Source organism: Bombina bombina, chromosome 6, assembly GCF_027579735.1.
Source record: "Bombina bombina isolate aBomBom1 chromosome 6, aBomBom1.pri, whole genome shotgun sequence".
Classification (NCBI taxonomy): Eukaryota; Metazoa; Chordata; class Amphibia; order Anura; family Bombinatoridae; genus Bombina; species Bombina bombina.
The window spans coordinates 620,024,276-620,048,272 of NC_069504.1; the positions used below are offsets into that span (position 1 = coordinate 620,024,276).

At 41.3% G+C, this 23,997-nt stretch overlaps 1 protein-coding gene across 4 annotated transcripts in view; it reads right to left on the reverse strand.

Moving 5' to 3' along the window:
• CHD2 (chromodomain helicase DNA binding protein 2) overlaps window positions 1-23,997 on the reverse strand; it is a 1,035,232-nt gene that overhangs the window by 863,544 nt on the left and 147,691 nt on the right. For all 4 annotated transcript variants that reach the window (XM_053717628.1, XM_053717629.1, XM_053717630.1 and 1 more), the window contains one exon: window positions 10,915-10,970. In XM_053717628.1, the coding sequence (XP_053573603.1) occupies window positions 10,915-10,970 (56 nt within the window). The remainder of the gene's footprint in view (window positions 1-10,914; window positions 10,971-23,997) is intronic.

A 23,997-nucleotide genomic window follows, 5' to 3' on the forward strand; every position in this document is an offset into this window, starting at 1 on the left:
CCATGATATTTAATGGAGACAGCGACAGGAAACATTTTTTTAAAGACAAGAGACGGGGAAATTCCTGACTTTTCCCATTCCTGTGAATAATCTCCTAGCACCATCTGGAACAGGAAAAACTTCCACAGAGGAATCCTAGTATTTATAAAGTTTACTAGATTCTTAGGGTTGACAACGACAGATGTATCCGAGTCGCTCCAAGGTAGCCAAAACCTCGTTCAACAATTCACAGAGGTTGTTCAAGCTTAAATCTTAAGGATACTACTTCAGCATCAGATGAAGGAATTATACAGTCCGAATCTGAGATTTCACCCTCAGAGGCTACCGACGTATCCTCCTCATTAGACCTATGAGGAAGGGCAATCTGTGTAGCAGCGGGTGGGACAGAAACCTTACCATCTGAATCTCTAATTTTCCTCTTGCCTTTTCTTTTTAGCATAGGAAAAGCAGATAATGCAGCAGATACCGCTGAAGATACCTGAGCAACAATTTCTGCAGGTAAATAAACTCCTCCAGAAGATTGTGAGGCACCGCAGGGCACTGCATGTGACGCCATTGAGGCTTGGGACGTTAAAGGAGAAAACTGTGGCATTGCCATAACAGCATCATCCTGAGACACATTAGGCTTAAAAGAACAAATTGTATCTTTACTTTAAAAGATTAATTTAGACAAGCAGAATAGTAATTGCAATACAATTAAGATCTCTGGGTGCAGCAAAACATTTTGTTCATAGAAGTCTCCATGTCAAAATGATAGAAAGTATGAAAAAAAGGGAAAAAATATTTATTAAATATACTGGCCCTTTAATTTTCACATAAAATTAAATAGATAATACTCTGCTTCTTAATATACCAGACGATAAGGATAACTGTATTGGTATATATAAGATATCCTTTAAGATATTTAAAGATAAGCTCTCTGCATCTCAGCATTCAGACTGAGGTGTCAAACTCTGGAAAAAGTGTTTCTATAATATAGTAAAGAAAGTTTGTGTCCCAGAACTATTGTTAGGCACATAAGAAAAATTAACAGTTACAGCAGCAATCAACAACCCGAGTACAAAGTTGTTCATACTTGGATCGCAATTACAGAGAAACCTGTTTGCATGTCACACGTAACTGAATACTAAAAAGGATAAAACTTGCTGCGATATCCTCCCGGATGCAGCCAACGCCACTCTGAGGAAGGAACCCACATGACCGGACTCGAAGGAGCTGCGCCATTATAAAAAAGCGCGCCCTCCAATCCGGCTCCAACACGTCTCAAAGAGGCGGATTAAACCGCCAAATAGCCTTCACATCTTCTGAAAAGCTTCACAACAGAGAAGCCCGGAACACAAGCCTCTTGCGGCTTCCCCAGCATCTCAAAAACACATTTCTGAGCCATGTTTTCCTGTCACATACTACCCTCAAACAGAGTACATGGAGCACAACTCAGCATGTATTAGCAGCTGTTATGGCTCTGGGGAATAAACGATACGTTACTGCTCTTATCTTTATAAAAAAAAAAAAAAAAAACATAAAGGGGGAATACTTATTGTGACAGAAGAGACTTAGGTATTTACTTTTTATCAGGATAATAACAGTGCGTGCTCCCTGCCTGTAAATATCCTTACCAAGGATATAAATATGTCCCAGCTAAAGTAGCAGCTTATTAAGTGCAGTCTCCATTCCCAGAAGACAAAAGGCACTTACCTGTAGTCTGACCGTCCGACAGGACAGCTTACACAGCGTGAGTATGCCACACCTCACACAGACCTGTAAAAAAGAGAAAGAACAGAATAAACCTAATCTGGCTTTCTATACCATGGGCAGCAAATATGTTAGGAAAACGCAGTGAGGCCCACCTCACAAGTTCCTAACTGATTTAAAGCCACCACTACCCTACTGAAGAGATTAACGTGGACTACGGCTAAACCCAAAAATCTCGCTTGAAGTGAAGGAAATCCAATTTTTTTCAGACACCAAAACTTCACCTCCTCCATTGTACAGAGGCAAAGAGAATGACTTGGGTTTGTGGGAAGGGAAGGAATACTTTACAGCTTTGCTGTGGTGCTCTTTGCCTCCTCCTGCTGACCAGGAGGGATATTCCCACCAGCAATTGAGGACTCTCCATATCTTAGGAAAGAAATATAGTTTTCAACAGTAACAACAAGAATTCCCTATCCCAGATAAGCATAAATATGAATTTATTCAGGTGAAACACAAAAAAATAAAAATAAAAAGTGATTTTTTTGAAAAAGAAGATTTGGAGGATGAAAAACGTGACATGTTAATTAGTGCCTTTCATAAAAATAAGTTTACCATCTCATTATTATATGCCAGATTAATAGTTATATATCTGTTAATATGATTAAACATAAATGAACACATTTGTAGATAGGTGTAGTTGACAACATGATTGAAAAAAGTATTAAATTAAATTTAAGAGAAGCACACAAAAATTGTTATCAGACATACTTAATGCCGAGAATTATTTGAAAATGGAAAGTAGACAAAGCAATGTCCCAAGATTAAAACATTTTAGAGTAGAACAGAATATTGGTTGGGAAATTTTTTGTCAGAGAAAGTTAAGATTTAATAGCAAAATAATTTTAGATTTTTAAAATTCTAGAGGCTTTAAGCCTCTATAAGTATGAGAGATTTATTTTTTTTCCAAGCTATCTTTACTAGCTTGAAATAAATGTTGGATCTCTCATGAAGTGCCCAAAGTTTAAAGGAACTTAAAAGCTACAAAATTATGAACGGATGATTATAGAACAATTAGATGCAAAATGTATCTCCTCACTATCAAGAGCTACTCAGAAACAAATGCTGTTACCATTTTTTACATTCAGAATATGTCCTTGAAGCCCAGTTAAGGGGGAAAGGGATATTTGAAGAGGAGAAGCTGGTGGTAGTATAAGGTAAAAAAGAAAAATCTATTTCTCAGCCCCCCCCCCCCCTTTTTTTCCTTATGATAGATTAATTGTTGACATTCATATCTTCCACCGTCATCTTTAAATAAAAAAAAAATAAAAAGGATGCGTGGATGGAATTGAACCATTGTAGAACAACTGCATCAAACAAGGTTTTTAACTGTTCTAATAACATCCAGACTCTGCTGATGTGTTAATCTATTGGAAGACTGCAGAACAACAGGGCCAAAAACTGAGAAATGCTGAAGGAGAGAAATGAGCTCCAAAACAGCCACGTATCACACCTCGAAAACCTGCCTAGTATCAAGTGAAGTAGGTGATCATCATTTGTCACAGTGATCAACCCGGGGGGGGGGGGGGGGGGGAATGCTAGAAAGCTGTTTATTTTTTTGTCTTTTTTTTTAACCCAAAAGAGAAGTGTCCCTGCTCCCCTTGGTCATACAAAAGAGAAAAGAGGTTTTGGACCTCATGTAATAATCCTGGCAAGCACTGTATTTTATCATTTCTGGGAGTTAGAGAAAACAAATTTCAGAGCTAAAAGTACAAGACTAGAAGGTTCTGTCAATAAAAGTATAAGGACAGGCCCTTCTAGCATTGTAATTTTAGCTCTGAAAATAGTGTGTAGTGCAGACTTATCAAGGCTAACACTGCTACATATATTTCTCTAAAAATATTTGTCTACTGAAAAAGAACTGTAGCAAACTAGATGGTCATTTGTTTTAAAAATGTTTAAACTTGTCTTCCTATAGAATAATATACTAGCCAATAAAAGTGTCTTGTAATTGCAAGGTATTTACTGTCCTTTTAAAGGGACATTAAACACCATGAGATATTTATATAAAATGTTTAGTAAACTACTATGCCGTTTTATTACTTATTTTGTCTCATTTCATGTAATTTATCTCTGAAAAACATAATTTATGCTTACCTGATAAATTTATTTCTCTTGTAGTGTATCCAGTCCACGGATCATCCATTACTTGTGGGATATTCTCCTTCCCAACAGGAAGTTGCAAGAGGATCACCCACAGCAGACCTGCTATATAGCTCCTCCCCTCACTGCCATATCCAGTCATTCGACCGAAACAAGACGAGAAAGGAGAAACCATAGGGTGCAGTGGTGACTGTAGTTTAATTAAAATTTAGACCTGCCTTAAAAGGACAGGGCGGGCCGTGGACTGGATACACTACAAGAGAAATAAATTTATCAGGTAAGCATAAATTATGTTTTCTCTTGTTAAGTGTATCCAGTCCACGGATCATCCATTACTTGTGGGATACCAATACCAAAGCTAAAGTACACGGATGATGGGAGGGACAAGGCAGGAACTTAAACGGAAGGAACCACTGCCTGTAGAACCTTTCTCCCAAAAACAGCCTCCGAAGAAGCAAAAGTGTCAAATTTGTAAAATTTTGAAAAGGTGTGAAGCGAAGACCAAGTCGCAGCCTTGCAAATCTGTTCAACAGAGGCCTCATTTTTAAAGGCCCAGGTGGAAGCCACAGCTCTAGTAGAATGAGCTGTAATCCTTTCAGGGGGCTGCTGTCCAGCAGTCTCATAGGCTAAGCGTATTATGCTCCGAAGCCAAAAGGAGAGAGAGGTTGCCAAAGCTTTTTGACCTCTCCTCTGTCCAGAGTAAACGACAAACAGGGCAGATGTTTGACGAAAATCTTTAGTAGCCTGTAAGTAAAACTTCAAGGCACGGACTACGTCCAGATTATGCAAAAGACGTTCCTTCTTTGAAGAAGGATTAGGACACAATGATGGAACAACAATCTCTTGATTGATATTCCTGCTAGACACCACCTTAGGTAAAAACCCAGGTTTGGTACGCAGAACTACCTTGTCTGAATGAAAAATCAGATAAGGAGAATCACAATGTAAGGCAGATAACTCCGAGACTCTTCGAGCCGAGGAAATAGCCATAAAAAACAGAACTTTCCAAGATAAAAGTTTAATATCAATGGAATGAAGGGGTTCAAACGGAACTCCCTGAATAACTTTAAGAACCAAGTTTAAGCTCCACGGGGGAGCAACAGTTTTAAACACAGGCTTAATCCTAACCAAAGCCTGACAAAATGCCTGGACGTCTGGAATTTCTGCCAGACGCTTGTGCAAAAGAATAGACAGAGCAGAGATCTGTCCTTTTAAAGAACTAGCTGATAAGCCTTTGTCCAAACCCTCTTGGAGAAAGGACAATATCCTAGGAATCCTAACCTTACTCCATGAGTAACTCTTGGATTCACACCAATAAAGATATTTACGCCATATCTTATGGTAGATTTTCCTGGTGACAGGCTTCAGAGCCTGTATTAAGGTAGCAATGACTGACTCGGAGAAGCCACGCCTTGATAGAATCAAGCGTTCAATCTCCATGCAGTCAGTCTCAGAGAAAGTAGATTTGGATGATTGAAAGGACCTTGTATTAGAAGGTCCTGCCTCAGAGGCAGAGTCCATGGTGGAAGAGATGACATGTCCACTAGGTCTGCATACCAGGTCCTGCGTGGCCACACAGGCGCTATCAGAATCACCGATGCTCTCTCCTGTTTGATTTTGGCAATCAGTGGAGGGAGCAGAGGAAACGGTGGAAACACATAGGCCAGGTTGAAGAACCAAGGAGCTGCTAGAGCATCTATCAGCGTTGCTCCCGGGTCCCTGGACCCGTAACAAGGAAGCTTGGCGTTCTGGCAAGACGCCATGAGATCCAGTTCTGGTTTGCCCCAACGATGTACCAGTTGAGCAAACACCTACGGATGGAGTTCCCACTCCCCCGGATGAAAAGTCTGACGACTTAGAAAATCCGCCCCCCAGTTCTCTACGCCTGGGATGTGGATCGCTGACAGGTGGCAAGTGTGAGACTCTGCCCAGCGAATTATCTTTGAGACTTCTAACATCGCTAGGGAACTCCTGGTTCCCCCTTGATGGTTGATGTAAGCCACAGTCGTGATGTTGTCCGACTGAAATCTGATGAACCTCAGTGTTGCTAACTGAGGCCAAGCTAGAAGAGCATTGAATATTGCTCTTAACTCCAGAATATTTATTGGGAGGAGTTTCTCCTCCTGAGTCCACGATCCCTGAGCCTTCAGGGAGTTCCAGACTGCGCCCCAACCTAGAAGGATGGCATCTGTTGTTACAATCGTCCAATCTGGCCTGCGAAAGGTCATACCCTTGGACAGATGGACCCGAGAAAGCCACCAGAGAAGAGAATCTCTGGTCTCTTGATCCAGATTTAGTAGAGGGGACAAATCTGAGTAATCCCCATTTCACTGACTTATCATGCATAATTGCATCGGTCTGAGATGCAGGTGCGCAAATGGCACTATGTCCATTGCCGCTACCATTAAGCCGATTACTTCCATGCACTGAGCCACTGACGGGCGTTGAATGGAATGAAGGATACGGCAAGCATTTAGGAGTTTTGATAACCTGGACTCCGTCAGGTAAATTTTCATCTCTACAGAATCTATAAGAGTCCCTAGGAAAGAGACTCTTGTGAGTGGTGATAGAGAACTCTTTTCCACGTTCACTTTCCACCCATGCGACCTCAGAAATGCCAGAACTATCTCTGTATGAGACTTGGCAATTTGAAAGCTTGACGCCTGTATCAGGATGTCGTCTAGATACGGAGCCACCGCTATGCCTCGCGGTCTTAGAACCGCCAGAAGTGAGCCCAGAACCTTTGTAAAAATTCTCGGGGCAGTGGCCAACCCGAAGGGAAGAGCTACAAAATTGGTAATGCCTGTCTAGAAAGGCAAACCTTAGGAACCGATGATGATCTTTGTGACTCGGTATGTGAAGGTAGGCATCCTTTAAGTCCACTGTGGTCATGTACTGACCCTCTTGGATCATGGGTAGGATGGTCCGAATAGTTTCCATTTTGAATGATGGAACTCTGAGGAATTTGTTTAAGATCTTTAGATCCAAGATTGGTCTGAAGGTTCCCTCTTTCTTGGGAACCACAAACACATTTGAATAAAATCCCTGTCCTTGTTCCGTCCGCGTAACTGGATGGATCACTCCCATTACTAGGAGGTCTTGCACACAGCTTAGGAAAGCCTCTTTCTTTATCTGGTTTGATGATAACCTTGAAAGATGAAATCTCCCTTGTGGAGGAGAAGCTTTGAAGTCCAGAAGATATCCCTGAGATATGATCTCCAACGCCCAGGGATCCTGAACATCTCTTGCCCACGCCTGGGCGAAGAGAGAAAGTCTGCCCCCCACTAGATCCGTTTCCGGATAGGGGGCCGTTCCTTCATGCTGTCTTGGGGGCAGCAGCAGGCTTCCTGGCCTGCTTGCCCTTGTTCCAGGACTGGTTAGGTTTCCAGGCCTGTCTGGAATGAGCAACAGTTCCCTCTTGTTTTGAAGCGGAAGAAGTTGATGCTGCTCCTGCCTTGAAATTTCGAAAGGCACGAAAATTAGACTGTTTGGCCTTTGATTTGGCCCTGTCCTGAGGAAGGGTATGACCCTTGGCTCCAGTAATGTCAGCAATAATTTCCTTCAAGCCAGGCCCGAATAAGGTCTGCCCCTTGAAAGGAATGTTGAGTAATTTAGACTTTGAAGTCACGTCAGCTGACCAGGATTTAAGCCATAGCGCCCTACGCGCTAGATGGCGAATTCGGAATTCTTAGCCGTTAGTTTAGTCAAATGAACAATGGCATCAGAAACAAATGAGTTAGCTAGCTTAAGCGTTCTAAGCTTGTCAATAATTTCATTCAATGGAGCTGTCTGGATGGCCTCTTCCAGGGCCTCAAACCAGAATGCCGCCGCCGCAGCAGTGACAGGCACAATGCATGCAAAAGGCTGTAAAATAAAACCTTGTTGAATAAACATTTTCTTAAGGTAACCCTCCAATTTTTTATCCATTGGATCTGAAAAAGCACAACTGTCCTCAACCGGGATAGTGGTACGCTTTGCTAAAGTAGAAACTGCTCCCTCCACCTTAGGGACCGTCTGCCATAAGTCCCGTGTAGTGGCGTCTATTGGAAACATTTTTCTAAATATAGGAGGTGGGGAAAAGGGCACACCGGGTCTATCCCACTCCTTGCTAATAATTTCTGTAAGCCTTTTAGGTATAGGAAAAACGTCAGTACACACCGGCACCGCATAGTATCTATCCAGCCTACACAATTTCTCTGGAATTGCAACTGTGTTACAGTCATTCAGAGCAGCTAATACCTCCCCAAGCAATACACAGAGGTTCTCAAGCTTAAATTTAAAATTAGAAATCTCTGAATCAGGTTTCCCCGAGTCAGAGATGTCACCCACAGACTGAAGCTCTCCGTCCTCATGTTCTGCATACTGTGACGCAGTATCAGACATGGCTCTAACAGCATTTGCGCGCTCTGTATCTCTCCTAACCCCAGAGCTATCGCGCTTGCCTCTTAATTCAGGCAATCTAGATAATACCTCTGACAGGGTATTATTCATGATTGCAGCCATGTCCTGCAAGGTAATCGCTATGGGCGTCCCTGATGTAATTGGCGCCATATTAGTGTGCTTCCCCTGAGCGGGAGGAGAAGGGTCTGACACGTGGGGAGAGTTAGTCGGCATAACTTCCCCCTCGACAGAACCCTCTGGTGATAATTCTTTTATAGATAAAGACTGATCTTTACTGTTTAAGGTGAAATCAATACATTTAGTTCATAATCTCCTATGGGGCTCCACCATGGCTTTCAAACATAATGAACAAGTAGGTTCCTCTGTGTCAGACATGTTTAAACAGACTAGCAATGAGACTAGCAAGCTTGGAAAACACTTTAAAACAAGTTTACAAGCAATATAAAAAAACGTTACTGCGCCTTTAAGAAACACAAATTTTCCCAAATTTTGAAATAACAGTGAAAAAATGCAGTTACACTAACGAAATTTTTACAGTGTATGTAATAAGTTAGAGCATTGCACCCACTTGCAAATGGATGATTAACCCCTTAAACAGTCACAACAACTGCCACAGCTCTACTGTGGCTTTTTACCTCCCTCAATACGACTTTTGAAGCCTTTTGAGCCCTTCAGATAAGTCCTGGATCATGCAGGAAGAAGCTGGATGTCTGTGTCTGTAATTTTTGCTGTGCAAAAAAACGCCAAAATAGGCCCCTCCCACTCATATTACAACAGTGGGAAGCCTCAGGGAACTGTTTCTAGGCAAAATTCAAGCCAGCCATGTGGAAAAAATTAGGCCCCAATAAGTTTTATCACCAAACATATGTAAAAAACGATTAAACATGCCAGCAAACGTTTTAAAATACACTTTTATAAGAGTATGTATCTCTATTAATAAGCCTGATACCAGTCGCTATCACTGCATTTAAGGATTTACTTACATTACTTCGGTATCAGCAGCATTTTCTAGCAAATTCCATCCCTAGAAAAATATTTTAACTGCACATACCTTATTGCAGGAAAACCTGCACGCTATTCCCCCTCTGAAGTTACCTCACTCCTCAGAATATATGAGAACAGCAAAGGATCTTAGTTACTTCTGCTAAGATCATAGAAAACGCAGGCAGATTCTTCTTCTAAATACTGCCTGAGATAAACAGTACACTCCGGTACCATTTAAAAATAACAAACTTTTGATTGAAGAAATAAACTAAGTATAAAACACCACATGCCTCTTACGACCTCCATCTTAGTTGAGAGTTGCAAGAGAATGACTGGATATGGCAGTGAGGGGAGGAGCTATATAGCAGCTCTGCTGTGGGTGATCCTCTTGCAACTTCCTGTTGGGAAGGAGAATATCCCACAAGTAATGGATGATCCGTGGACTGGATACACAAGAGAAATTGAGCAATTTCTAACAAACATTTCAAAACTAACTCTGCTAGATATCTTTCTCCAATTGGCTTTAACTAACAACTGCAAATAAATGTATTTTACACTAACTTTATGACTGTGGCGAGCCTGGTAGTCTGCTAACTAAAGCCCAGAATGGCTCCTCAAAATAAAAGTCAAATGGTGAGGGGAGTTTGGCTATTAATTATTACAGAAAAAAAGATGTTCATTTTTTTTTTTTTTTTTTTTTAAATTGTTAAGACTTGGATATGTTATTCTTTAGCAGCACAATAGAAATGTATAATAATTATGAGATGCTTACTGTCTCTAAGTATGGTGCTGACAAAAGAGACAAGAAAACTAATTTATATCTTACCTGATAAATTCCTTTATTTAATGGTGATAAGAGTCCACGATCCATCACTCCTGGGAATTACCTTTCCTGCAACTAGGAGAAGGCAAAAATTTCCAATCCTCAGAGCTCTATATAAACTCTCCTATAGCAATCAGTCTAATGTTTAGCCAAGCTGACAGAGGTGAGAATGAAACAGAGCAAATGCTTCTAATAAAAGCTAAAGCTGTTTCAAAAGTGTATTTAAGTATGCACCGTCCACCAGCATTTTAAACACAACACTTGTTCAGAGAGCCTAAGGTGCTTGTACCATCTGGTAATAACTCAAACTGTTAATTGCTGACATGATACAGGTCCTACTGATGCTCTAAGCAGCTGCATTATTTAAAATGTGGGTACAGTGACAATATCTAGGTATGCTTCACATGCAGAGAAAAATGTTAACACAAAAACACTGATAACTCTTAATAGAAGCATTTTTGCCAATACATGTATATTGAAAATATGTTTCTATTCAAATACGCAATAAATCTATGTGCATATATTTTTTGACTGGAATGTCCCTTTAAATCCTAACACTCCAACATACCCTTCATGACTAGATCAGTACTGAAGAGGGAACACCAGGAAACCCTAAAATAAAATAATCTTCCACAACTTCATTCTTCACCTACCTCCAGCAAAGGTAAAGACAAGACTGAATGCTATGGAGTGTTTATATAGAGAATTCCTCCTAGTGGCAGGATAGGCAATTCCCATGAATTGTTGACTCTTAACACCTTTATGAAAAAATGGGAATTTATAGACACAGAAAGATAGAGGTTATATAGAAAATAAGACAATTAAAGCATCTGGTATTTCCTAGTAACACTTACGGCTTTCTTGTTCTTAGGACTCTTCGTTTTGGGCTTTCACTTTCAGACCCGCTGGTCTACATTTTAGAGAAGAAAAATGAATAAAGCATGCTGAAATAGTAAACAAACCAAGAGGCAACATTTATAAGGTTAAACAACTGCAGATAGCGCGCGTGTGTGTGTGTGTGTGTATGTGTGTATATATATATATATATATATATATATATATATATATATATATATATATATATATATATATATATATATATATATATATATATATATATATATACACACACACACATATATATATATATATATATATATATATATATATATATATACACACACACACACACACACACACATTTATGCTTACCTGATAAATTTATTTCTTTTACGATATGACGAGTCCACGGATTTCATCCTTACTTATGGGATTAAATCTCCTGTTAGCAGGAAGTGGCAAAGAGCACCACAGCAGAGCTGTATATATAGCTCCTCCCTTCCCTCCCAATCCAGTCATTCGACCGAAGTTAGGAAGAGAAAGGAAAAGCCAAAAGGTGCAGAGGTGACTGAACAAAAATAAATACCTGTCTTAGAAATGACAGGGTGGGCCGTGGACTCGTCATATCGTAAAAGAAATACAATTTATCAGGTGAGCATAAATTTCCTTTTCTTTTACAAGATATGACGAGTCCACGGATTTCATCCTTACTTATGGGATACAATACCAAAGCTATAGGACACGGATGAAAGGGAGGGATCAGACAGGAACCTAAACAGAAAGCACCACTGCTTGAAGAACCTTTCTCCCAAAACCAGCCTCAAAAGAAGCAAAAGTATAAAATTTGGAAAATTTGGAAAAAGTATGAAGAGACGACCAAGTTGCAGCCTTGCAAATCTGTTCAACAAAAGCATCGTTTTTAAATGCCCATGAGGAAGTCACAGCCCTAGTAGAATGAGCCGTATGTCTTTCAGGAGGCTGCTGTCCAGCAGTCTCATATGCCAGATGGATGATACTCTTCAGCGAAAAAGAAAGAGGTGGCCGTAGCCTTCTGGCCCCTACGCTTTCCAGAAAAAACAATGAATAATGAAGATGATTGACAGAATTCCTTAGTCGCCTGCAAGTAAAACTTCAGGGCAGGGACCACGTCCAAATTATGTAACAGACGCTCCTTCTTAGAAGAAGGATTAGGACACAAGGAAGGAACAACAATTTCCTGATTAATATTCTTATTAGAAACAACCTTAGGAACGAAACCAGGTTTGGTACGTAAAACCCCCTTATCAGAATGGAAAATAAGATAAGGCGAGTCACATTGTAACGCAGAAAGCTCGGAAACTCTACGAGCAGAAGAAATAGCAACTAAAAATAAAACCTTCCAAGATAACAACTTAATATCTATGGAATGTATGGGTTCAAACGGAACCCTTGAAGAACATTAAGAACTAAATTCAAACTCCAGGGTGGATCAATTGGTCTAAACACAGGCTTGATTCTGGTCAGAGCCTGACAAAAAGACTGAACGTCTGGAACATCTGCCAAACGCTTGTGTAGTAAAATCGACAAAGCAGAAATTTGTCCCTTTAAGGAACTTGCTGATAACCCCTTCTCCAATCCTTCTTGGAGAAAGGATAAAATCCTGGGAATCCTATCTCTACTCCATGAGTAGCCCTTGGATTAGCACCAACCAAGATATAATTAAGCCATATCTTATGGTAGATCTTTCTAGTGACAGGCTTACGTGCCTGAATCAAAGTATCAATGACCGAATCAAAGAACCCCCGCTTAGATAAAATCAAGCGTTCAATCTCCAAGCAGTCAGCTGCAGAGAAACTAGATTCAGATGTTGGAAGGGTCCCTGAATGAGAAGGTCCTGTCTCAATGGAAGCTTCCACGGCGGCAGAGAGGACATGTCCACCAGATTGGCATACCAAGTCCTGCAAGGCCACGCAGGCGCGACTAGAATTACCGAAGCCCTCTCCGGTTTGATCCGTGCAATCACAGCAAACAGTGGAAACACATAAGCTAGGTTGAACGACCAAGGCACTGCCATGGCATCTATCAGTTCGGCCTGAGGATCCCTTGACCTGGATCCGTATATTGGGAGCTTGGCATTCTGACGAGACGCCATCAGATCCAATTCCGGTCTGCCCCATCTGAGAATCAGAGTGGCAAAGACCTCCGGATGGAGTTCCCACTCCCCCAGATGAAACGTCTGTCTGCTTAAAAAGTCCGCTTCACAGTTGTCCACTCCTGGGATGTAGATGCTGATAGATAACAAGAGTGAGCCTCCACCCACCGAATTATCTTGGATACTTCTGTCATCGCTAAGGGACTCAGTGTTCCTCCCTCATGATTGACGTAAGCCACAGTTGTGATGTTGTCCGACTGAAAGCAGATGAATTTGGCCGAAGCCAACTGAGGCCACGCCTGAAGAGCATTGAATATTGCTCTCAATTCCAGAATATTGATTGGAAGTAGAGACTCCGACTGAGTCCACACACCCTAAGCCTTCAGGGAATTCCAGACTGCATCCCAAACTAGTAGACTGGCGTCCGTTGTCACTATCAACCATGAGGGTCTGCAGAAGCACGTCCCTTGGGACAGATAATCCGGCGACAACCAGCAAAGAAGAGAGTCTCTTGTCTCCTGATCCAGATCTATCTGAGGAGAGACATTTGCATAATCTCCATTCCACTGCCTGAGCATGCTCAGTTGTAGTGGTCTGAGATGAAAACGAGCAAACGGAATGATGTCCATTGCCGCCACCATCAATCCAATTTCCTCCATGCATTGAGCCACTGATGGCCGAGGATTGGACTGAAGAGCTCGGCATGTATTCAGAATCTTTAACTTTCTGACCTCCGTCAAGAAAATTTTCATAAATTTTTCTAGATTCACCTTCCACCCGTGAATCCTCAGAAAGGACAGAACCATGTCTGTATGAGACTTTGTTAGATGGTAAGACGCCTGGATCAGAATATCGTCCACATAAGGCGCCACTGCAATGCCCCGCGGCCTGAGAACCGCCAGAAGTGACCCTAGAACCTTTGTGAAGATCCTGGGTGCTGTGGCCAACCCAAAGGGAAGAGCCACAAACTGAAAATGTTTGTCTAGAAAGGCAAACCTTAGGATCTGTTGATAATCCTTGTGGATAGGAATATGAAGATATGCATCCTTCATGTCCATGGTAGTCATATATTGACCCTCCTGGATCAATGGCAGAATTGTTTGAATAGTCTCCATTTTGAAGGATGGGACTCTGAGAAACTTGTTTAGACTTTTTAGATCTAAAATGGGTCGAAACGTGCCCTCTTTTTTGGGGACCACGAAAAGATTTTAGTAAAACCCCTGTCCCTGTTCCAGTCTTGGAACGGAAGGAATTACTCCCATAGTAGAGAGGTCTTTTACACAACGTAAGAACGCCTCTCTTTTTATCTGGTCTACAGACAATCGTGAAAGAAGAAACCTCCCCCTTGAGAGCGAATTTTTGAATTCCAGCTGATACCCTTGGGACACGATTTCCAGTGTCCAAGGATCCTGTACATCTCTTACCCAAGCCTGAGCAAGAGAGAAAGTCTGCCCCATACTAGATCCGGTCCCGGATCGGGGGCCGCCCCTTCATGATGTCTTGGTAGCAGCAGCAGGCTTCTTGGGTTGTTTACCCTTGTTCCAAGCCTAATTGAGTCTCCAGACGGACTTGGCCTGAGCAAAATTCCCTTCCTGCTTGGCGGAAGAAGAGGAAGAAGAGGGGACTCCATTAAAATTCCGAAAGGAACGAAAATTATTTTGTTTACCCCTCAGTTTAGCAGTTCTATCCTGAGATAGGAGATGACCCTTACCTCCCGTTATGTGAGAAATTATTTCTTTCAAGTCAGGCCCGAATAGATTCTTTCCCTTGAAAGGAATAGCCAAAAGCTTTGACTTAGATGACACATCAGCAGACCAAGATTTTAACCATAACGCTCTACGCGCTAAAAAAGCAAATCTGGCATTCTTAGCCGCCAATTTGGCAATCTGAAAGGCGGCATCTGTAATAAAAGAATAAGCCAGCTTAAGAGCCTTAATTCTATCTAAAATATCCTCTAAAGGAGTCTCAGTCTTAAGAGACTCTTCTAAGGCATCAAACCAGAAGGCCGCCGCAGTGGTAACTGGTATAATGCAGGTAATTGGTTGTAAAAGGAAACCCTGAAAAATAAACAACTTCTTTAGAAGACCCTCCAATTTCTTATCCATAGGGTCTTTGAAAGCACAACTGTGTTCAATAGGAATAGTTGTATGCTTAGCCAGGGTAGATATAGCTCCCTCGACCTTAGGGACTGTTTGCCAAGAGTCCCGAACAGTGTCAGATATGGGATACATTTTCTTGAAATTAGGATAAGGTGAGAACGGGATACCCGGTCTGTCCCATTCCCTCGTAATAATCTCGGAGATTCTCGTAGGAACCGGAAAAACATCAGAGTAAGCAGGTACCTCTAAGTATTTGTACATCTTACACAATTTCTCTGGTGGCACCACAATAGAGTCACAGTCATCCAGAGTCACTAAAACCTCCCAAAGTAACAGGCGGAGGTGTTCAATCTTAAATCTAAAGGACATGACGTCCAAATCCGTCTGAGGTAACACACTTCCCGAATCGGAAAGTTCCCCCTCAGACAGAAGTTCCCTGACCCCAAATCAGATCCCTGTGAGGGTACATCGGAAATGGCCAACAAAGCATCAGAGGACTCAGTATTCAAATTTACTTCTGTCCTGCTACGTTTGCCCTGTAACACTGGTAACTTAGATAAAACCTCTGTAAGGGTAGATGACATAACTGCAGCCATATTCTGCAGAGTAAATGAAGTAGACGCGGTTAAAGAACCTGGCGTCGCTTGGGTGGGCGTTAAAGGTTGTGACGCTTGGAAAGAATTTGGCGGCATACCCTGATCCTCCTCAGACTGAGAATCATCCTTAGACACACTTTCCTTAAATAAAATCTGCTCTTTACATTGTAAGGCCCTTTCAGTACATGAGGGACAAAATGTAAGAGGGGGTTCCACATTGGCAGCTAAACACATAGAACAAGTATGTTCCAGATGGTCAGTCATGTTAAACAGAAAAACAAAGTGCAAACAGGTTGTAGTACAGAAATTGAAATATTAGAAAAATAAACTGTGCTATACCTTTAAATTTTAAAAAAAAAAAAACGCTAAAATTTTTATTGCAAGCGTTCTAATAATAACAAACTTTAGCACCATTTGATAAACGATAATAACTGCTGTATTGCAATCTTATAATAACTTATTTATTTGAATTCCCTGAAAAAGGCCACTTGCACCAAGCCACAGCTCTGCCGTGGCGCCTACCGTACTCTTTACCAACCAAGAAACCCTTCTATAACTGCTGCCTAGGGTCGTATGTAATCCGGAGCAGTTGAGGCCAAGTGTCCACCGGACAACACCGTAACTTGAGAAAAACATCTCCGTATACTTGCAGAGGCCTGGAACAAGTGCTCAATAAACCACGCAAACTTAAGCCCCACCCTTCGTGGGCGGTATAGGAAAAAAAAAACAGAGAACCAACCGAGTGTGTACAAATAATGTCAGGTAGACCCGACCGCAACACCAATGTGCCTCCATAAAAGTCTTAAAATCAGCAAGTAAAGGATAGGATGGAGCACCAACGAATGTGTAAAAATAAAACACTTTTATTTGTCATCCATAAAAAATAAAATTGGTAACAACAGGAAACAAGGTGGTAATGCCCTAACAGGAGTCAGCTCGTACAGCTGACATGTTTCGGCTTGTTGTCGTTATCAAAGCTGCTAAATTGCGTGGGACTAACCCCGCCTTTAAAAACTGAGTGATTGACTCCTATAGGGCAATAGCACAAAACACCATTTAACGTATTCAGTGCTCATTAACCATTGTGTGAATTTCTCATGTGTAATAAAACACCCCCACCTAGGACAAGGACATTCAAAACAAGCTATTATCCACTCTGTGGTAAGCTTAATAGGTACCCATATAAAGTGTGGTACCCTACGGTCATAACGCTCACAAAATAAAATGTACTGTTTATCCTCCCTTGTCGTGAATTTGTCAATAGTAGCTGCCTCACACATATCAAGGCTTTGTATAGAGTGTGTATATATCAGCTCCTATGTATTTGTTATATTTGAAAAACTAAGATGTGGATATTGTAACACACTAATAAAATGGCTAACTGGCAAATTCTACACAATAGGGGGCTTCATGCACAGACTAGGACGATCATTTATGACATCATATTGAGCATGAATAATTGCTTAATAAAACTTTCAAGAATGCAATATACAACCTCCCTTATCGTGGATTAATCTACAGTAGCTGCCTGACATGTAATGAGGCTGTGTGCAGCGTATTCGATATGTCAACTCCTAAATATTTATGGTATTTGATGTACTGAGATGTAACTAGTGCAACACACTATTGAAGTGGCTAAATGGCAAATTCTTCAAAATAGGGGGCTTCATGGACAGACTAGAAAGAACATTTATTAAGACATCATATTGGACTAGGATGGTTGCTTAATAGTGGGAAAAGTTTTAAATATATACCTTGTAAATAACATTAATGCTTCCAAATATTGAGCTTGCTAGACAATACTAACTTTTGCTCATTCTCATACCTAGCCCTGTATATATCAACAGTTTGTCTGTGATGTAATTAGAACAGGGATCTAACATCCCCAAAAGTTTCCAAAGGGAATGGTTAGATTATTAGAACAAGACCCCACTGTGGGGTACGAGAGAGAGGAAGAGAGTAAAGGAGATAGGGAGAAATGTAGGGAATAGTTTAATTCACCAGACCCTGTCTATTACTCCCAATAATTAATCAGATCATACATTGAGTTCAAACCAAGGAGGTGTCTTGTTTTTAGTGTAAAGATCCAAAAGATCTCACGTTTGGCTAACCGTTTGTCCCTGTCGCCCCCTCTCGGTGGTGTTAGAACTCTTTCTATGCACATCCAACAAAGGGGGCTATGCAGAGGCAAACGAGGTATCAGTGATAAACTTATCCTCATACAATTTGAGTACCTTAGAAACTAAGGTCTTAGGTCTGGGGATGGGATTTATCCCAGCAAGTAAATTTAATTTGTTCAACACCTTGATAGATGTGAACAAGTTTGTGCAAAAATTTACTCTAAAAAAGCACTTTTCTAAAAACACTGATACACACGGTGCCGTTGACAACATACATCAGGGCCCAAGTGAATGCAGGACCAATGACTTTGCTGATGATTGGGAATTTCAGGACCTTTGTGGTCTTTCAACACTAGATGCACTGAACAAATCTAGTGAAGATAATATAGTTACCAATTTGAACAAATTTCCAAAATTCAAGTGCCCCTCCAGATTTTACCCTATACATACTAGGGAACCCATCATCGAAAGGTTCCAAAATAGGGTTGAAGCTGATCTCAGCAACATATATTATGCAGAGATAAGGAGTAAACAAAACCTCACTGTAGGGGAGAGAGAGGCTCTTGCAAAATTGAGCAACAACACCTCACTCGTGATTAGGGCTGCGGACAAAGGGGGGGGTCTGTGGTGGTGTTGAATAGATCTGACTTCATCAGTGAAGCACACAGACAGCTACATAATATCAAGGATTACAGGGTTCTGAATTCAGACCCTACCAATCTTTTCAAAAGGAAGCTGGAAAGCTTAATAGATGATGGTATGGAGGCTGGCTTCATTGATGAAGAAACCGCCAACTACTTATTGGTAACTAACCCCACAACCCCCGATTTTCAACCATCTACCGAAAGTCCACAAGTCACTTGACAATGTGGTTGGTAGACCCATTGTGAGTGGCATTGGCTCGCTTCTGGATCATACTTCGGAATGGCTCGATCAGATTCTGCAGCCAATGGTTCCAGAACTGTGGAGCTTTGTGAGGGACACAATGCATATTTTAAAGCTTCTTGAGAATATTGAGTGGAAGGAGGATTACATCTGGCTTACAGTAGATGTGAAAGCGCTCTACTCCTCTATTCCACATGCTAAAGGCTTACTTGCCCTCTCTTATTTTCTTAACAAATATCATGGAGAGGATAGTGACTACTGTGAGTTTGTCATCCGAGTGGCCGAATTCTTGTTGTCCCTTAACTACTTTGAGGGGGTGTACTACCTCCAGACGTGTGGGACTGCGATGGGGGCCAAGTTTACCCCCTCGTACGCCAACCTCTACATGGGTTGGTGGGAAAAGGACCACATCTATGGAGGTGGAAGCCCCCTCAACTCAAGGATAGTGTTTTATAGGAGGTTTATTGATGACCTCCTATTCATATGAAAGGGCAATGAGAATGAACTCACTGCCTTCGTGGGTTTTTTGAACAATGACCTCGGTTTGGGTTTTACCTTTGAATCTAGTCTTACTAACATCAATTATCTTGATGTTACACTTTGGGGGGTTGCTGGCGAAAAAATACATACTACAGCATACAGGAAACCCATATTGGGCAATACGCTGTTGCACGCCAGAAGTTGCCACCCCAAAAGTGTTTTCAAAGGTATTCTCAAGGGACAATTTACCCAGCTGAAACGGAATTGTTCTGTGGAAACCGACTTTGAGAATGAAGCTAAGAAACTGTCGAAAAGGTTACAGGATAGGGGCTACCACAAAAATCAGGTGGATTTGGCCCTGGAAGGTCAGACAAATGGATAGAAAAAATCTCCTGTGCCCCAAGGTAAAGAATACCAAAAAAGTGGGGAGCACCAGGGATGATCTCTTCTTTGTAACGGACCATTCGGAACAATACACACAGATCTGTGATGTAATCAGAAAGCATTTGCCCATGCTTAAGGCTGATGAAGATTTGGCGGACCTGTCCTTCAGGTCTTGCCATTTCTCATACAGGCTTAATAAAACAATAGGCAACATAGTGGCACCCACAAAAACCAGTAAAAAGAGAGAACATGAGTCATCTTGGCTCACACAGAAAGGGATGTTCAAATGCCACAACAGAGAGTGTGTTGCTTGTGAAAAGGTCCAGACAGGGAGCCAGTTCAGCTCTTTGGTTACGGGAGAGGTGTTCTTGAAAAATATGTGTCTCAATTTCAGATCAACGTACACTATATACCTCGCCTCCTGAGAGTCCTGTAATAAGCAATATGTAGGCCTCACCACAAGGGAGGTCAGGTCTCGCATCAGGGAGCACCTTTCCGGTATCAGGATTGGGACAGCAAGTACACCTTTGGTCCAGCATTTTGCTAACATCCATGGTAAAAGTGCGGACACCTTCCGTTGGACGTGCATAGAAAGAGTTCTAACACCACCGAGAGGGGGCGACAGGGACAAATTGTTAGCCAAACGTGAGATCTTTTGGATCTATACACTAAAAACAAGACACCCCCTTGGTTTAAACTCAATGTATGATCTGATTAATTATTGGGAGTAATAGACAGGGTCTGGTGAATTAAACTATTCCCTACATTTCTCCCTATCTCCTTTACTCTCTTCCTCTCTCTCGTACCCCACAGTGGGGTCTTGTTCTAATAATCTAACCATTCCCTTTGGAAACTTTTGGGGATGTTAGATCCCTGTTCTAATTACATCACAGACAAACTGTTGATATATACAGGGCTAGGTATGAGAATGAGCAAAAGTTAGTATTGTCTAGCAAGCTCAATATTTGGAAGCATTAATGTTATTTACAAGGTATATATTTAAAACTTTTCCCACTATTAAGCAACCATCCTAGTCCAATATGATGTCTTAATAAATGTTCTTTCTAGACTGTCCATGAAGCCCCCTATTTTGATGAATTTGCCATTTAGCCACTTCAATAGTGTGTTGCACTAGTTACATCTCAGTACATCAAATACCACAAATATTTAGGAGTTGACATATCGAATACGCTGCACACAGCCTCATTACATGTCAGGCAGCTACTGTAGATTAATCCACGATAAGGGATGTTGTATATTGCATTCTTGAAAGTTTTATTAAGCAATTATTCATGCTCAATATGATGTCATAATAAATGATCGTCCTAGTCTGTGCATGAAGCCCCCTATTGTGTAGAATTTGCCAGTTAGCCATTTTATTAGTGTGTTACAATATCCACATCTTAGTTTTTCAAATATAACAAATACATAGGAGCTGATATATACACACTCTATACAAAGCCTTGATATGTGTGAGGCAGCTACTATTGACAAATTCACGACAAGGGAGGATAAACAGTACATTTTATTTTGTGAGCGTTATGACCGTAGGGTACCACACTTTATATGGGTACCTATTAAGCTTACCACAGAGTGGATAATAGCTTGTTTTGAATGTTTTGAATGTCCTCCTTGTCCTAGGTGGGGGTGTTTTAGGACACATGAGAAACACAAACACTAGATTAGACAGATCCACGTTTACTTAAATAGATTCACACAAGGGTTAATGAGCACTGAATACGTTAAATGGTGCTTTGTGCTATTGCCCTATAGGAGTCAATCACTCAGTTTTTAAAGGCAGGGTTAGTCCCACGCAATTTAGCAGCTTTGATAACGGCAACAAGCCGAAACATGTCAGCTGTACAAGCTGACTCCTGTTAGGGCATTACCACCTTGTTTCCTGTTGTTTTATGGATGACGAATAAAAGTGTTTTATTTTTACACATTTGTTGGTGCTCCATCCTATCCTTTATTTGCTGATTTGAACATTTGACCATCGGATGTTGAGCACAGCATCACGGAGACTACTCCTGCTGGTTCCCTGGAGCCCATACTCGCTACACTGCTATCCAGATAGGACCGCACAGCCGTCATTCAACTGAAATCACCAACCGAAAGCTGGTGTGCGAGGGACGCACACGCTAACCACTCCCCCTCCCTTGAATCACGTCTGAGGAGGGATTGCAGAGGAATGCCAGACGGAGGTGCCCGGAGCATCGGAGGAGCAAGCCAGGGTCGGCCATCCGGAGTAAAGGCGTCTTGACCAGGTGTGGTTACCCACATTCCCAGGACTGGACGAAAGGAGGTGAGGGGGCATTATTGTTTATCTATGCTGTTTGGGACATTCCTGTTCGCTTTGGGGATACCTGTCAGCCAGGTCTGGCATAAGAAGCTACAGGCATAGAACGGCATAGAACGGCAGTGTATTATACCGTTTTCACAGCATTGTGAGGGTACTCATTTTTGTATCCCATAAAAGTCTTGTCACAAACAATGTCAGTCCCGGAGTAATAACTCTGCAAGCTCCCTATTCAATCTCCCAGCGTCAGCCTGAAGTGAAAACTGCACCGGTTCTCAAACCGGATCATGTTAACACCACCCACACTAATATTACAGTAAAATAAGAGGGAAATTTATAGTAATGCATTCAACAGTTCCAGATTACCCCCCTTGTGTTGAAGTCACTACAGGTCAGTCTGTTCTGAGCTGTTCTGCTTCCCAGAAACAAAAAGGACTGTACATACCGTAGTGTTGATCACGATGTGAACTTCTCCCACACGCAGAAAAGGTCTCCTGTCATCACCTCCTGCAGCTGTGTGGACAAACAGGGTCTTATGTGTTAACCGATAAGACCATCAGCAGGGCAGCAACAGCATGGGGAGTGAACAGAGAATATAGAAACTCCTCAGTTCCCACTGTCAAAAACACCTGATGCTCTTCCCTGAGAAAAATAGTACTCACTGGCACCATTTAAAAATAATAAAATCTTGAAGAATCTAAACTAACACCTCACTTTACCTCTTCCTACACTAACACTGGCAAAGAGAATGACTGGATTGGGAGGGAAGGGATGAGCTATATACACAGCTCTGCTGTGGTGCTCTTTGCCACTTCCTGCTAACAGGAGATTTAATCCCATAAGTAAGGATGAAATCCGTGGACTCGTCATATCTTGAAAAATAAATTTTATATATATATATATATATATATATATATATATATATATATATATATATATATATATATACACACACACACACATACATATACATAAGATCACCCCACAGATACTCAGTTGTATGCAAAAGTTTAGGCACCCCTGACAATTTCCATGATTTTCATTCATAAATAATTGGGTGTTTGGATCAGCAATTTAATTTTGATCTATCAAATAATCAAAGGAGACAGTAATATTTCAGTAGTAAAATTAGTTTTTTTGGATTAACATAAAATGTGCACTATGCATCAAAACGAAATTAGACAGGTGCATAAATTTGGGCACCCCAACAGAAATATTGCATCAATATTTAGTAGAGCCTCCATTAGCAGAAATAACAGCCTCTATACCAGGGGTCTCAAAATCAAATTACCTTGGGGCCACTGGTTAAATTTTCTTCTCCCGTGGGGGACGATTCCAAAACTTCGAACAAAATTAAACTAAATATATATGACCCCCCACACACACACACACAGACAGACACACATATATATATATATAGACCCACACACAAACAGACCCACACACACACACAGAGAGACAGACCCCAACCGCCCCACCCCACACTCACAGATCCAAATTTAATACACCTGCTCCCCATTCACACCTGAGACCTTGTAAAACTAACAAGTCACATGACACCGGGAAGGGAAAATGGGTAATTTGGCGCAATTTGGACATTTCCACCTAGGGGTGAAATCACTTTTGTTGCCAACGGTTTAGACATTAATGGCTGTGTGTAGAGCTATTTTGAGGGGACAGCAAATTTACACTGTTATACAGGCTGTACATTCACTAGTTTACATTGTAGCAAAGTGTAATTTCTTCAGTGTTGTCACATGAAAAGATATAATAAAATATTTACAAAAATGTGAGGAGAGAGAGAGAGAGAGAGAGAGAGAGAGAGAGAGAGAGAGAGAGAGAGAGAGAGAGAGAGAGAGAGAGAGAGAGAGAGAGAGAGAGAGAGAGAGAGAGAGAGAGAGAGAGAGAGAGAGAGAGAGAGAGAGAATATATATATATATATATATATATACACACACACATATATATATATATATATACACACACATACATACACACAAATACACACACACACATATACATTCAAAGGTTCAACAAAGGATGCATCCGCCAGGAACTGTAAATGAGTAACCTTTATTCCATGTGCCGTTTCTGAGTTTCACC